The sequence below is a fragment of the Cottoperca gobio genome, chromosome 5 (assembly GCF_900634415.1).
Source record: "Cottoperca gobio chromosome 5, fCotGob3.1, whole genome shotgun sequence".
In the NCBI taxonomy this organism is placed as follows: domain Eukaryota; kingdom Metazoa; phylum Chordata; class Actinopteri; order Perciformes; family Bovichtidae; genus Cottoperca; species Cottoperca gobio.
Genome location: NC_041359.1, coordinates 6,041,234 through 6,055,079, shown reverse-complemented (window position 1 = coordinate 6,055,079; position 13,846 = coordinate 6,041,234). Strand labels below are relative to the sequence as shown.

The 13,846-nt window shown below is 39.2% G+C and overlaps 1 protein-coding gene across 5 annotated transcripts in view; it reads right to left on the bottom strand.

Annotated features, from left to right (window-relative positions):
* The window catches only part of frmd4ba (FERM domain containing 4Ba), a 47,013-nt gene that overhangs the window by 20,531 nt on the left and 12,636 nt on the right, over window positions 1-13,846 (bottom strand). For 2 of the 5 annotated variants that reach the window (XM_029431385.1, XM_029431387.1), the window contains exons 1-7: window positions 9,421-9,726; window positions 4,955-5,020; window positions 4,232-4,326; window positions 3,971-4,063; window positions 3,561-3,645; window positions 2,162-2,218; window positions 1,753-1,775 (exon numbers count right to left, since the gene is read on the bottom strand). In XM_029431385.1, the coding sequence (XP_029287245.1) occupies window positions 1,753-1,775; window positions 2,162-2,218; window positions 3,561-3,645; window positions 3,971-4,063; window positions 4,232-4,326; window positions 4,955-5,020; window positions 9,421-9,582 (581 nt within the window). In that variant the 5' untranslated portion in view covers window positions 9,583-9,726. Of the gene's footprint in view, window positions 1-1,752; window positions 1,776-2,161; window positions 2,219-3,560; window positions 3,646-3,970; window positions 4,064-4,231; window positions 4,327-4,954; window positions 5,021-9,420; window positions 9,727-13,846 lie in introns of those variants that run through there. The other 3 variants (XM_029431388.1, XM_029431389.1, XM_029431390.1) reach the window with 2 other exon arrangements.

Below are 13,846 nucleotides of genomic sequence, written 5' to 3'. Positions count from 1 at the left end.
TTCAAAGAAGTAGGTATAAAGGACATTGCAGACAGGAATGAGAAATACTGCCACAGGGACAGCAGGGGATACATAACTTCAATAATAGCATTAGATTGGGAGGGCCAGTGCTACAGTTTGAGGAAAACAACTTTACTGTGTGGTATTAAGTGTCTTACAACCTAATATCAAGAAACAATAATCAGAACAAGCAGGCTGAAAGTAGTATATGTGCAAATAAAGAAAAAGACAGCTAAATTTGGACACACTCCCATCCTCGTTGGTTCTAACAGATTTGTTGGCAGGTTTTCTTTTACTGTGCTTTCAGAGTCAGTACAAAGTACAGCCCATCTCCACACCCACTGGAGCTGAGAGTTCAGACCACACACTGCACTTCAGGGTGAAGTAGTTTAAAATCAAAACACTGAGGCATAAATCTGTACTTAAGCTGCAATGAATAATAATAATAATAATAATAATAATAATAATAATAATAATAATAATAATAATAATCATTTATCAGGTCAATCATGTCTGTAAGTAATGGTGCGTTTAAAGAGCACAAGCGGATGCAGCCAAGTTTTTTTTGCAAGAGAACAAAAGGCAAAGGTTTTGACAGGGGGTCAAACTGCATTTTCAGCATTGCGTGTATCTCCATTCAAACTATACATGCACAATTCCTTACAGAGCACAAATCTTTGTGTTCACATAATGGACAGCGAGGCCTTTAAAGGCAAAGTGCTGGGACAACACACAGGTTGTGCTGCTTTAACCTGCTCAGTCACTCACTCAGACAGAGCAGTTTTGACTGATCACAGCCAATGCCCTTCACTCCTATGGCTGGTAAAAAAACAACATACCTTATCAGCAGGTCAAGCCTCTGAAAGGACGCCCACTATGAAAACATTATCTACACTAGTGAACAGATTATCAAGGTTTTGTACAGAGTCTCACACCAGTGTCATCGACCAAATCGTGTACACAATGTTCATGTACAAGTGTCACACAGGCTGTGTTTGTCAGGATATGTGACATTTAATATGAGGTGACGCAATCACAACAAGTCAGGATATGTGACATTTAATGTGAGGTGACGCAATCACAACAAGTCAGAAAATAACTGGCTTTGTTGAAAGTGTAAACACCATACCTCTGCCTTAACAGGCAACAGTGTGACACAAGAACAATTTGTGTTCTGATTTTAAAAGGCAATGTTTGGACCATGTGGATGGCAGCAAGCCAGCAGGAGTTCAGTTCAATGTCACAAGAAAAAAATCAAGGGAATTATTAACTGAGGGAAGTGCAGCATGAAATACAATATGACCGAGTCAAGTTGAACATTAACTGGCTATATACAGTCATCATTTGTACACTGAGCACTGACCAAACAACTAGATAAACCAGACCATGCTTCCTTGTCAAGAGTATAGAAACAAAGACTTAATAAATTGTTCAGAGTTTGCATTCAACAGCACAAGTTCACAAAAAGGTTTATGGATGTCTGTGTATACACCAATACTGCAAAAAATATCAAAATGTTGCACATGCACTTTATGAAAAGACAAAACATAACATATGTACATGTGATTGGCTAATCATTGAAACTACATTGTCTTCCCAGCTAATTTATCCTGAATTGCTCACTCAATACATTTACGTTGTAAATGACAAGACAACTTGATGAGACGACAATCTTTTGGGTAACTGTACACCCTCTTACAGGGTAAACTGTCTCTTTAAGAGGATTTACGTTTAATTTGGATAACTTCTTACCTGGTGTATTTTCCTTTCACCTCCTTAAAAAAGGGGAAATATTGCCGTTAGTAAAAGCATTATAAGAAAATGCAAGACTTACTAAAAGGTCTAGTAAGTTAACTATTGTGCTAATGTTAGCTACCTGCACCATCTGGAAAAACGGTAACTATACACGATAAAACATCAACACATTTCAATTAACTATATTAATTTCTCTAATAACTTAAGTTAACACTGCCTCGAAGCACAGTCACATTTTAGAGGCCCATATTAATATAAAAGAGCCAGTTTCTTTAACAATAGCCCCGACCAAAGCAACCTCAAGAGACAACTGTTTTCAAATGTTACGTGTCCACCGTCTTCATTCACGTTTGTGGCTGAGTAACATTTCAGTGTAAAGAAAGCCTGCGACAAAACTCTTTCTTACCTGCAATGCGAATGCAGCTAACTTGAAAACATGTTCACTCTCCACTTCGATGGTCTCCTGTTGTAAAAAAAAAAAAATGGTGAAAATTAACGGCGTCTTTTTTGAAAACATGCACACAAAAAGTGCACTGTCCGAAACACTTGACTTGATAGAAAATCTTCCCGTCCCGTACCTCGGTCCTACCGTAACCGACTGAACCACTGTCGCAGAGACAATACGGTGTGTGAAACTGTCCTTACAGTGTGTTTAATAGTATTTTGCAGCGCCTGGTTAAGCATTCAATTTGTATAGACGACAAAACACACACTGGTGCATAGAAAGACGTGGTAAGGGTCCTGCCTGAAGCTACAGCCCCCTCGGTAAAGTGGTACGGTCCGAAAGCAGGTTCAACAGTCTCCGTCTCCCATGGTGACCAGTGTGCTCTCCCCGCGAAAAAGAACTGCACTGCAACGTTTGATTACGTGCTGCATTCAAGTACTCCTCGTACAGTTCCAAATCCACCGATAGCTACTACCTGTCTAGTACCTCACTTGTTCCTGTATTTTTATGTTCCACCAAACTTTAAACACGCGATTGTTAATTTCCTTACAGTCAGTTGTAATATTATGTATTACTAGACATAAATATCGTAGTACTATTTCAATTTGAACTATTATCAAATTGTTTACAGGAAACACTTAACTTAGCTTGTTGCACTTTTATAAAGATTTTAAAAGCTACACAATCAACTTTAAAACTCATTGTGCTCAAACCACAAAACCCTATCTTATCTAAAATGATAGCCTGAACCTGTAACTATTCACTACGCTGTCACTGTTGTGTAAAATGTTTGAATTAAATGCTAAACAATAGAAAAAAACAAAAACAAATTGCTTGCATGACCGTAATTCACATTTTTACGTATATTGAAAGCAGCATTCCGAGTCACAGCAGTCGGAGATATTAAAAAGTAAAACAAAAAGTAAATGTTGTGAGATTACAGAGACACGTATTTCCTCAATAAATAACATGTCATGAGTTAAATGTTATGTATGCATAACAATTCAGTTTAGCAATGAATAGGACACAGGCATGAACATAATGAACTGCATTATTAAAGAAATAAACAATGGACATTTATTCCGTTTATAATATAAACATATAGTATGAACAACAATGTGCAACATATTGATAATCTGACCATCAACCCCCAGCTGAATGAAACATGTTTCTTATGAATCTATGGTAAATTAAGATTGATGGCAGATCAATAGTTGGATTAGACGTTTTAGCATAAGGCAATAAACTATTGTGTTCAATAAATCTGGGAACTAAAGGACATGTCGAGTTTATTAACTCAGATATAAAAATAAACATACAAGACAATTTATTTAGAAAAGAAATGCTTAAAAACACTTACATTAAACACTAAAGATTTAGCGTTCAGGAAGAACAGCTCCACTGTTGTGTTGTCTTTCAAGAAGGTGATCTTCTCAATATAAAACCTGTGAAGAGTTTTTTGGGTCAGCAAGGTTCGCTTGAAATAGATTGTCAGTGCATTTGGCCATTATTCACAGACTTGATTGTGTTCAATATAGTTTAGCAATCACACTCTGTAAACTGTTTTCCATCGCTGCCACCTGCTGGTGAGGACAAGCCGGACCATGAAGCTTTTAATACACAAACGTGCTTCATGTTAGGCCTCTACTATTCACAACTCAGCTTAATACATAAAACGTTACGATTTCCAATCCTCAGTATAGGTTGACGTTTCTAATAAAGCGCAGCAGTATTCCACATTTGGCAAGCGTTTGCAGTGAGAGCACTCACCGCACCAGGAACTTGAGTTCCAAAGGCCCTGAAGTCTTGGAGAAGTCATGATCGAGGACTTTACGGTCCAGCTGGAGCCAGTTATTCTGGCCACTGATCGGGGATAGAGGAACAAATAATTTGTTGGAATACTGCTATCGTAACTTTTCTCTCTTCTTTTTTGGCCTCTCTTCAGGCTTCTATAAATAAGGGATCACAACATACATATTACACTGCACTTTTTTGTCATTAAATGCCTATTATATTAGGAAATGTACTTACGTGTCATCTATGAAGCACAACCCAAAGTATTCTTTCTCCTTTAGGGTAAAATGTGAGGACACCAGATCTAACAGCTCACGGGACAACAGCTTGGGCTGGAAAGTTTAGATTAAATCACAGGATTTCAGTTTAGATAAGGGCTAAAACCAACAATTATTTTCATTATCAATTCATCTGCCAATTACTTTCTAGATTAATCGATTAATCGTCAGAAAATACTGAAAAATCTCCATCCCAGTTTTTCAAAGTCCAAAATGACGTCTTCAAATATTTTGTTTTGTCAGTCCAAAACCCAAAGATAAACAGTTTGATATATATATATATATATATATATATATATATATATATATATATATATATATATCCACATGTGAGAGGCTAAAACAGCATTTTCTGCCATTTTTGCATGTAAAATCCATTTAACAATTTGTCAATTATCAAAAGAGCTGACGATTCTCTTTCTGTCAATTGACTAATCGATTACTTGACTAATCGTTGCAGCTCCAGTGTAGATCATCGTAAGGTGGAAAACAAGTTATCAATTTGACAAGAAATAAAAACGAAGTAGGAGCCACAGGATATAAGATTACAATTTTATTTTACAGTTAACAACGCACATCATTAAATCTAACACAATTTCAGCACATGAATATAATCATGCAGGTCCATGCAGCATAATTTGTGCCTAAGGAGACAGAAAGCGAAGAAGAAAGTGTCCTCTACCTGAACCAGCAGCTCCAGCTTCCTGTCATCAAGGAGGTGAACCTGACACAGACGGCCCTCTGTCATCTGGAGGAGGACAGATAACATGAGATGACAACACAGCCACTGCAAAAAAACACAGTCTCCACCTGCACCTCTTCACTCGAAGCCACGCTAGCACTATTTTAGCCCAGGGGACAAAATAATCTTTTTCTCGAGTTGAACAGTGACTCACCGCAATGTCATGTTTGTCTTTGTGCTGAATGAATAGGTAAGAGGAGCCACAAGGCAAGTGTCCAAATGGGTCCCACGCTCCAAAACATCAAAGTAATTGCAAGATCTCATCTATATAAATTGTAAAAAAAAGTGCAGCAGTGATATTTCAGCCATAAATCAGGTCTTTATAGGTGCACCATGAATCATAAAAATACTCTGAGGATCTCCACACATGCTATTGTCTTTCTCTCCCACACATCCTTCCTCTGCAACAACACTGGTCTAATGAAAATCCCTGAAATGTCAACATCCCACATTTTTCTCTGCTGTTAGGAAACAAAACCGAAAGACAATGAAGTGCCGGTGCGTAATTTAATTGAATTCCAGCTGCATTGTTTAAGATGAATAACTTTTGGATTCATTTTGTTGCACTCAGCAGAACTGCCTTTCAATGCAGGACAAGGTGGAAATATTATTGTGTGATGATGAAGATTAGTCATATTTCAGTGTGTAAAGCTGTTGCCAACATTCAGGCTCTTATTCTGATATTTTAAATATATTTAATTCCTTTGTACAGATACTGATGACATGGTGTTTATATAGGCTAATCTCTTTGGGTGCCGGTGGGGAAATGTAATCTCCACTAATGTAGCACTGTGGATTTATTTCCCTGTGTTCACACAGTTTCTTCCTTATGCAAGAGTCACCACAAGAGTTGGTCCGCGCAGAGTAAATCCACTTTAGGCAACTCAATAAAGAGGCAAGTGGAAAAAAAGAAATCTGGGGATCCATTTTCTATGTCTGATCTAAATAGTTTTCTCTCCTGTGTTTATGACTTGAGAACAAGTGAGAAAAAGCTTTTGCCACGCAGGATAATCTTTCTAAGTTCCTCAATAATATTCATCTGTAAACAAAAGGAGGAGGAAAAAGAGTTTTGGCAGGCGAAAAAACGTTTTTGTCAGAATAATTTTTCTAGGTGTTTGTTGTTGTAATACTCATTTTGGCCACAAGAGGTCGATGTGCACCGACTATTCATGTTTTCAGGCTTTCTATGAAGACTTCACAGTGCTTTTGCTAAGAGTGCATAGAGAAATGAAAACTCGCCTGGAAGAAAACATGAATACTTGTAGAACTATTTAGAACATGGGGTAGTGATGCACTTTAGCCTCTTGTGGCCAAGAATTACAACAAGAAACACTTGATGAAAATAAAGGAATTTAGAAAGATTATCCTTGCTAAACCTTTTCCCTTGTTCTTAAGTCATGAACACAGGAGAGAAAACTATTTAGATCAGACTTAGAAAATAGATCACCACAATTATGTTCTCTCACTTGCCTCTCAGGGCTTCCGTATTCGAGGCTTTTGCTTTCAAATTAAATTTAGTACCAAAACATTCTTATATTAAAAGAATAGTTCAAAATGTACTCTTATTTGCCTTTTTACCAGAACGAAGATGAGAAGATTGATACCACTCTCACTATCAAACTGATTCTTCTTAATAACAGTTACACAGCAATATCTCGGTCTATCTTGAGAATGAGACCCAGTGTCTCAATGTATAATAAACGTTTAAATGTATCTAAAGTTTGGTAAGTTAGCTGACAGTATCCACCATAAGCTATGTTCATACCAGACAAAGTCAGGATGTAGCAGCAAAAATGTAATGCCTTGATTTGAGCAAAGTGTGTTTTGTTGCTTATAAATTCAAGTTTTCATTTGTGTTATTTCTTCTGTCAAAAGTCATAGTATGACAAGCTTGAGGTCATTTACCACATCTTTTGTTGAATACCACATCACACGGGTCCATCAACTCACCACATGGAAACAATCCAGATAATAAAGCCACTTTATGAATTTTAAAATTCCTCACGTTGGCGCCCCCAGTGGCAGACGGCAGTGCATGCCAGTAGCCTTAAGTCGGCTAAAAGCACAAATTCCACGAGGTCTGTTTTATTTTTTATTTGTTTTATGAACAACAATCTATTCCATAAGACATTTTTCGGAAGATGCTTTATGATGATAATAAAAGTCTACACATAGGATCTTTAATGTGTTAAAAATATGCACTTTAACGGTTGGAAGATTAATACAGAGTCAGAAAATGGGTCTTGCTCATGAAAAAGATTTGAAACTTCTGTGTTATATAAAACTAAGAAACTAAATGACTATGTGTTGACTGAATGCTGTTTGCTACACAGGAATGTGTCCAGGACACATTTTCTTCTGTGACTTGAGTGAAAAACATGTGGCATCCAACTGCTTGGCTTCTGTGTTGGAAAGTGAGGGTCACGTTAACGTCCAGCGTGACCGCAGGGCCGGGAGGAAGCCTCCTGGCGAACAGTGTTAAACTTCACTATACTAGGACATATTGTTCTGTGCACCACAACAGAGCTGTCATTTCACTTTCTTACTGCACAAGCTGCTTTTCCACTTTGTTGTTTTTCAACGCCCTAAACCTCAGTGAGATTTACAGTTCTGTGGGTCAAGCTGTACTTTTTCATTTCATTTGCAGTCACGCTAACTTGCTAACTTTTCCTCTGAAGCCCCATATTTCAACACCAAACCCACTGCATCTGCTGTCTGGTGTGGGCTGCACTCACAGCGGGACTGTGTTAAACTCAATATCTCAGAGGTCCAGAAGAGGAAAGAATCACAAACCAAAAAGCCACTGACCAAAGCTAACCTCAATGAAAACCACACCTTCGTTTGATTTGTCTTGATATGGAACATAATTGTTGCTGTTAATCACATAGTTTAATCTGGGATTATTGACTAAAGTAACCCTTTCACATTGTTGTGGCTGTCCAGTGTCCAGGGCACAATCCTTTTCCATTTATCAATGCTGCATTGTTGCAGGGCAGTGACATCAAAACATAAAGGGACAAAGGCCTTCAGTTAACAGTCGGACTTCAAACTCACAGCGAGCCATTGAATGTTGATTCAACTTCCAAATCTGTGCATGTTACTCCGAAACCAAGCGTTTGCCACTTTTCAAAGAATTCTTAAAACACTCAATCTTAGGGTTAGCGCATCCTCTGATGTGGATCTACTATAAAACACTCAGGATGCATTAACAAAGAAGCATGGGCAAGACAATGTTATCCGTTTCTTCCAGAGGGATGACAGAGATTGCTGCCTTCAGTTCGTCTGAAGAGAGGACCTGAGCTTCAGAGCGAGGTCCCAGATGTCAAACGAAAGGTCACAGCTGTGTCAGGGAGGTCGTCCCCCTTAAACTCTGTCATTACGGCCCTGACGGTGCTCTCTTCACATGACCCCCAAGCCACATTGACCTGGTCGGGCTCAGCTGAGCCCACCCTGCATTTTATACATTTATACATTTCAGAAGCTACAGCGACAACTACAACAAGCCATTTGTTCAGAAGTTTATAAAGCGGTTACAATTGGCTCCAATTTAACTTACATGTTAATGCATCTATAATAATGATCCAGTAATATAACTAAATATCCCAGACCTGGGCCATTCTGAATAATGAATACTTAGATACTTTCACCAAATATAAATGTTCCGATATATAATATAAATACTTCTTTCACCAATGTGTATGTAATGTATGCGATATTCATATTTTGAGAATAAAGTGTCAATGTTGATTAATAATAATGAATAAAATCTAACTCGCTAATGCTTGTAGTTTTGTCCTGGCCCTAATACTCCTCCTCCGTAGTTTTCTTTTTATCTTTAAAAAAAATATCAGCTTTGTACCTTCATGCGGTATCTTTGCAATTGTATTAGTAACTAAACCATCTTAAACAAAATACATTTTCACATGGCAATATGCTGAGAAAGAAGCAACGAACAAGAACCTGAACACTTTCAAGTAGAGTTAACCACACAGACAGTTCAGGTGCTCCAACAATGCATTTCAAAGACAACTTTGAAAAGTTCTCCTCATCAGCCAGACAGTGAGATCAAACGGCTGGTCATGCTGCTTTCTAATGCCTGCCATATGTGCTGAGGGAGAGACCCTTGTTAAAAAACAGGCTTCACAGCCTGTGTCTCCTCACAGTCACACAAATAAACACATGCATACACTAATGAGCCAGATGAGCGAAAGTACTGACTCTTTACGCAGGGGAAAGCTGAGGGGAGAATATAGGTAATCGAAGCAATACACATTCAATCAAAGAAATCCATCTGGCACGCAGTAATTCCACATGCTGCTCATAAAGCAATCAATTAATGACTGCTATATTTAAACTTATTTTTACAGAAATTGTTTCTGGTGCCATAGTTCAAGGAGCTGTCATACCTGGTAGCATTTTCCAATCCTCAGCCAGGCTTCTAGGAAGCGTCTGCATGGCATCAGCCTGCAGTTGTACCAGTTCCTCAGGGTCTGATGCGCCATGCTCCAGACGAGCTGGCTGCCCGATGCAACCAGGTCTTCCATTCCACGTATGATGCGCACAGCCATGGTTAAGCTGCCTTTTCTCCCTGACGGCCAGCTGCTGATGACGCCTCACAGTTTCAAAACCAGGAGAAATCTGCAGACCACTTTGTTTTGCTTCAGAGCAACAAGCTGAAAGCAGCATCTACTCTCACACACAAAGTGTGTACTATGTTTCCTCTGGCTGATGTAATGTCAGTGAGAGTCGGTGCTCTGGAGAGGCTGGAGCGGAGCAGCGTGCCTCAGGCTCGGTCCTGGGCCCAGGTCCAAAACACTGCCTCATAGAGTGCAGGGGAGGGCAGGACAGAACCACGAGGCCCCCGCTGCAGAGGCTCCGTCTCCCCTCCACATAAACACACTTGTATACAAACACAACATACCGGAAAACAAACTCCGGCTGGCCACTCGACCGCTGAAGACATAAACACTTTCCTCTGTGACTCACAGTAAGAACATGGAGAAAAGTTTTAGTTTTGAGGTCACAAAAAGTCGCACCACAATATGCTGCTTCAATTTAGCTATGCTAAGGCGAATGACTTCATCTTTTATTTTACTGTTTCATTTCACATTCATTGTCTGAAAAATGGGTGTGGGAATAGTCTTGTCACTTTGTCTGGGATGTGGGAGCAATTTCCTGAGGAGACCAGACATCCCATTATATTCTGCAGGAACACTAAAACTAATTGGTCCTGTTTGGATCAGCAGGGATGGTAGAACTGACAGGGCAAAACTAAAAATGAAACTGCAGGGGGAAACACTGGGAAAAGGCTTTGATGTAAGAATGTACAGACTGTAGACTCACAACCAGACGTCTTCCTTTGTGCAGCTGCAATTAATAAGCAAATGTGACACACAAGCCATACACCTGACTCAGATAAACAAGTCAGAGAACACTAAGAAAAGCAATGCACAAGGAAAAGTAGAGATGAGGCAGCTGTCAGCGGAAACAATATCCTGCTGTTTGTTTATGTGACCCCAATTTCCAAGAACGCTAAAGTGTCCACAGTCAAAACATTGCTGTTTCATTGAACACAATGAGCGTAATTGTCTGAATGTAGACAGATAGTTAGAGAAGCAGACCTGTCATTTGTTATTAATAATCCTGAAAACATTGCAAGGAAAGTAAACGAGTGCTGTTTACTGGCCCATCAACTATTGTTGAAGAGGCAGCAGCTGCTCAGACAGAATCAAACAGTTACAGTCAGTAATCAGTTAAAGAACTTCCCACATGAAACTACGGAAGCCCTGAGAGACAGCAGAGACAAGAGAGACAAGGGACACAACTCAATTCTGGTGATCCATTTTCTGTCTGATCTAAATTGTTTTCCATTCTGTGTCTATGACTTAATAACAAGTCAAATAAAAGGTTTTGTCAGGATTATCTTTTGCTGTAATTTGAAGTTATTGAAGGTGATTTTCTTTTTTTTCAGGATAATTTTCCAAGTGTTTGTAATACTTATTTCGTCCACAAGAGGCTGAAGTGCACCACTGCCCCATGCTCTAAATAGGATAAAAACATTCATGCTTTCTTCCAGGTGAGCTTCAAGTACATATATTATGTCACATGATATATTTACCTTTGGTTTAGAGTGCATGGAGAAATTAAAACTCAGCTGGAAGAAAACATAAACTATTTTAGTCATATTTAGAACATGTGGCCAAAATAAGGTGAAAAGAAAAAATGTCAACAGAGGAGGAAAACACAACTCAGATCAGAAAAAGGATCACGGAAGGTTTTTTTCTCACTTCCAGGACTCAACACTACACACACAAATAATAAGCAAAAGCTTAGTGGCCATTATTATCAGTCATGCATCTAATTGCTTCAGTGCATGCAGTAATGCATGTGAGTGTAAATCCGCTCCAAAGCACATATGTTCTAAATGAGCATATCAATTACCACGCCTATACAGGCAGTGAACTGGTTACACTGAGCAGTGGCAGGCAGCTGTGACATTGTGGGGCTTTTTATAATACAAATGGGATAATGAACAATTCTCAATTCACCCAGGGCATCCATGTTAAAGCAATAATTCAGCATTATGTGCAATATGCTTGCTTAAACAGGGGGAAACAGCCTGGTTCTGTTCAAGTGTAAAAAAGCAACAACGTACTAGTTAGTTACGTAGTATACTTGTGCAGTAACTCCTTGGAGTCTCGTCGTCACAGTGAGGTTGCCAGGTAGCGGCGGCTCCAGAAAAGTGACTGCACTTCGGAAAATAAATAGTCCCGCAAATAACTCGCTGTAAATCCATTGTTTAATAATAATAATAATAATAATAATAATAATAATAATAATAATAATAATAATACATTAGATTTGTATGGCGCTTTTCTAAAAACTAAGACGCTTACTCCCACTACACGTTTTAATCTGTCTTTCTGCACGGCCAGAACCTGCAATGTTTATGCTCACACTGAACGGATCAATAGACGGGCCATGATGTGGCGCTCACACTGAGCGCTCACACACAAGGAGACACGTCCTCAACAATGTTGATGCAGCGTGATTGCATTATGAACCGAAAGTACAAAGAAATAAAGGAAAACATGGAGCCACAGACAATAAGGGAGATTGGTATCAATCTGCCCAGTTTACTCTTGGCAAGAAAGCAAATAAGTGTATTTTCCAAATTCCTTTAAATCTATGGAAAATAAATCCCCAGCTGTCAGTGATTGTCAAGGAGTCTCTTTATATAATCTTTATCTTAAATACAAAAGACATTCTAGGCTTCTTAACATTACTTGTGGATGTTATGGGCATAAGAAGTACAGTTAAACCATCAAATAATGCTGTGAATGTGCTGTTACTCTGCCATCGCAGGGAAACAAGTTAACTCCTTTTTCATTCCCATTTTGGAGGTATAGATGCACCATAACCAGCTAACCGTGATAAACACGGACAGATGTGCCAGGCCACTGATGCCTAGAGGCGACGGTGGGCAAGACAGCCAAACATATGGTGGACACAAGCCTCTGTTAATCATACACAGGATCGCCACGTGTTCTGGTCCACATGATGTTAATAAAAACAGGGTTTCTGACAGCACAGTATTTCTGAGTTGAGCTCACATGCAGTCATGAAAAAACAACTTTTAAAAACCTGCCAACATTTAATTGGAATTCAAAACTACAACATATATGAAATTACGTAAATATAGTTTATGTAGTGTAGTGAAACAAAGAGAGTGGTTTTATTTCAATGTACTGTAAGGGTATGCAGGCATTGTCTCTAGAGCTATGCACCCTTTATGTGAACTCACACACACACACACACACACACACACACACACACACACACACACACACACACACACACACACACGCACACACACACTCACACATATGCCAAATGCCTACAGGCGGCAGATAATCCCAGTTGATTTCCATGCTCCATACCGTGGTTTCGCTGGGGTGAAGATGTAAGAAGATGCAACCACCTCAGCTGGAATCAATCCGTGGGAGTCTGCGCTCAGAGAGGGCATCCCAGGGGAAAGTGGGAATTAACTGTCTGCACTAAATCTGATCCTCAAGTTGTCTGCTCACAAGTATCCACGTCTCCGTTATCTCTTTAGCATCTTTTACTAAAAATATATGTAATATATCCTTATCATGCATACCTTCTCATTAAACCTTCATGAACTGATTTTTTGGCCACGTGAGGGCGTTGGAACATCTGATGTTCCTGGTGAACCTGTTAGCAACAAGCAACATTAGCATTCATTTGGAGTTGCGTTTCTGGCCGTTTAAATCCAACATTCACTCCCCATTAGCTCTGGTTTGGTGTCTACCAACTCTTGATGGAAATATCTGGGTCTTTAGCAACTAAATCCTCCTCTTCGTCTGTCGATTAAACCGGCTTAATGAGAGTTGTGACTGTGAACAATAACAGTTCACACATCCAGCAGACAGCCACAGTTTCTGCCCTAGGAGGCTGATATTCAGCATGGAGGTCAAGTGTTTGTGAGGTTGTGTGTGTGTGTGTGAATGTATTTGTCTGTCCATAGTATGTTCATCTGATATTCCCTGATCCATTTCCAACAGTGCTAACTCTAGAATAACCTTCAGTTTCTATTGAGAAATTTTAAGAATAGACACGTTGCCTGTTAATTCCAGCTTGTTAGAGGCATTTGTGTGCCCTTGACACTGCATAAGTAACCTGTTCCTATTGAAATCTGCACACATTTTGATTCTAAACTTGCAGTCTCTTTTACCAGGGACTCTTTTTCTCTCATTGAACTGTTGCACAGAGGCATCTTTGTTTCTTGCTGCCCTTTTAATTGTCAGTTGG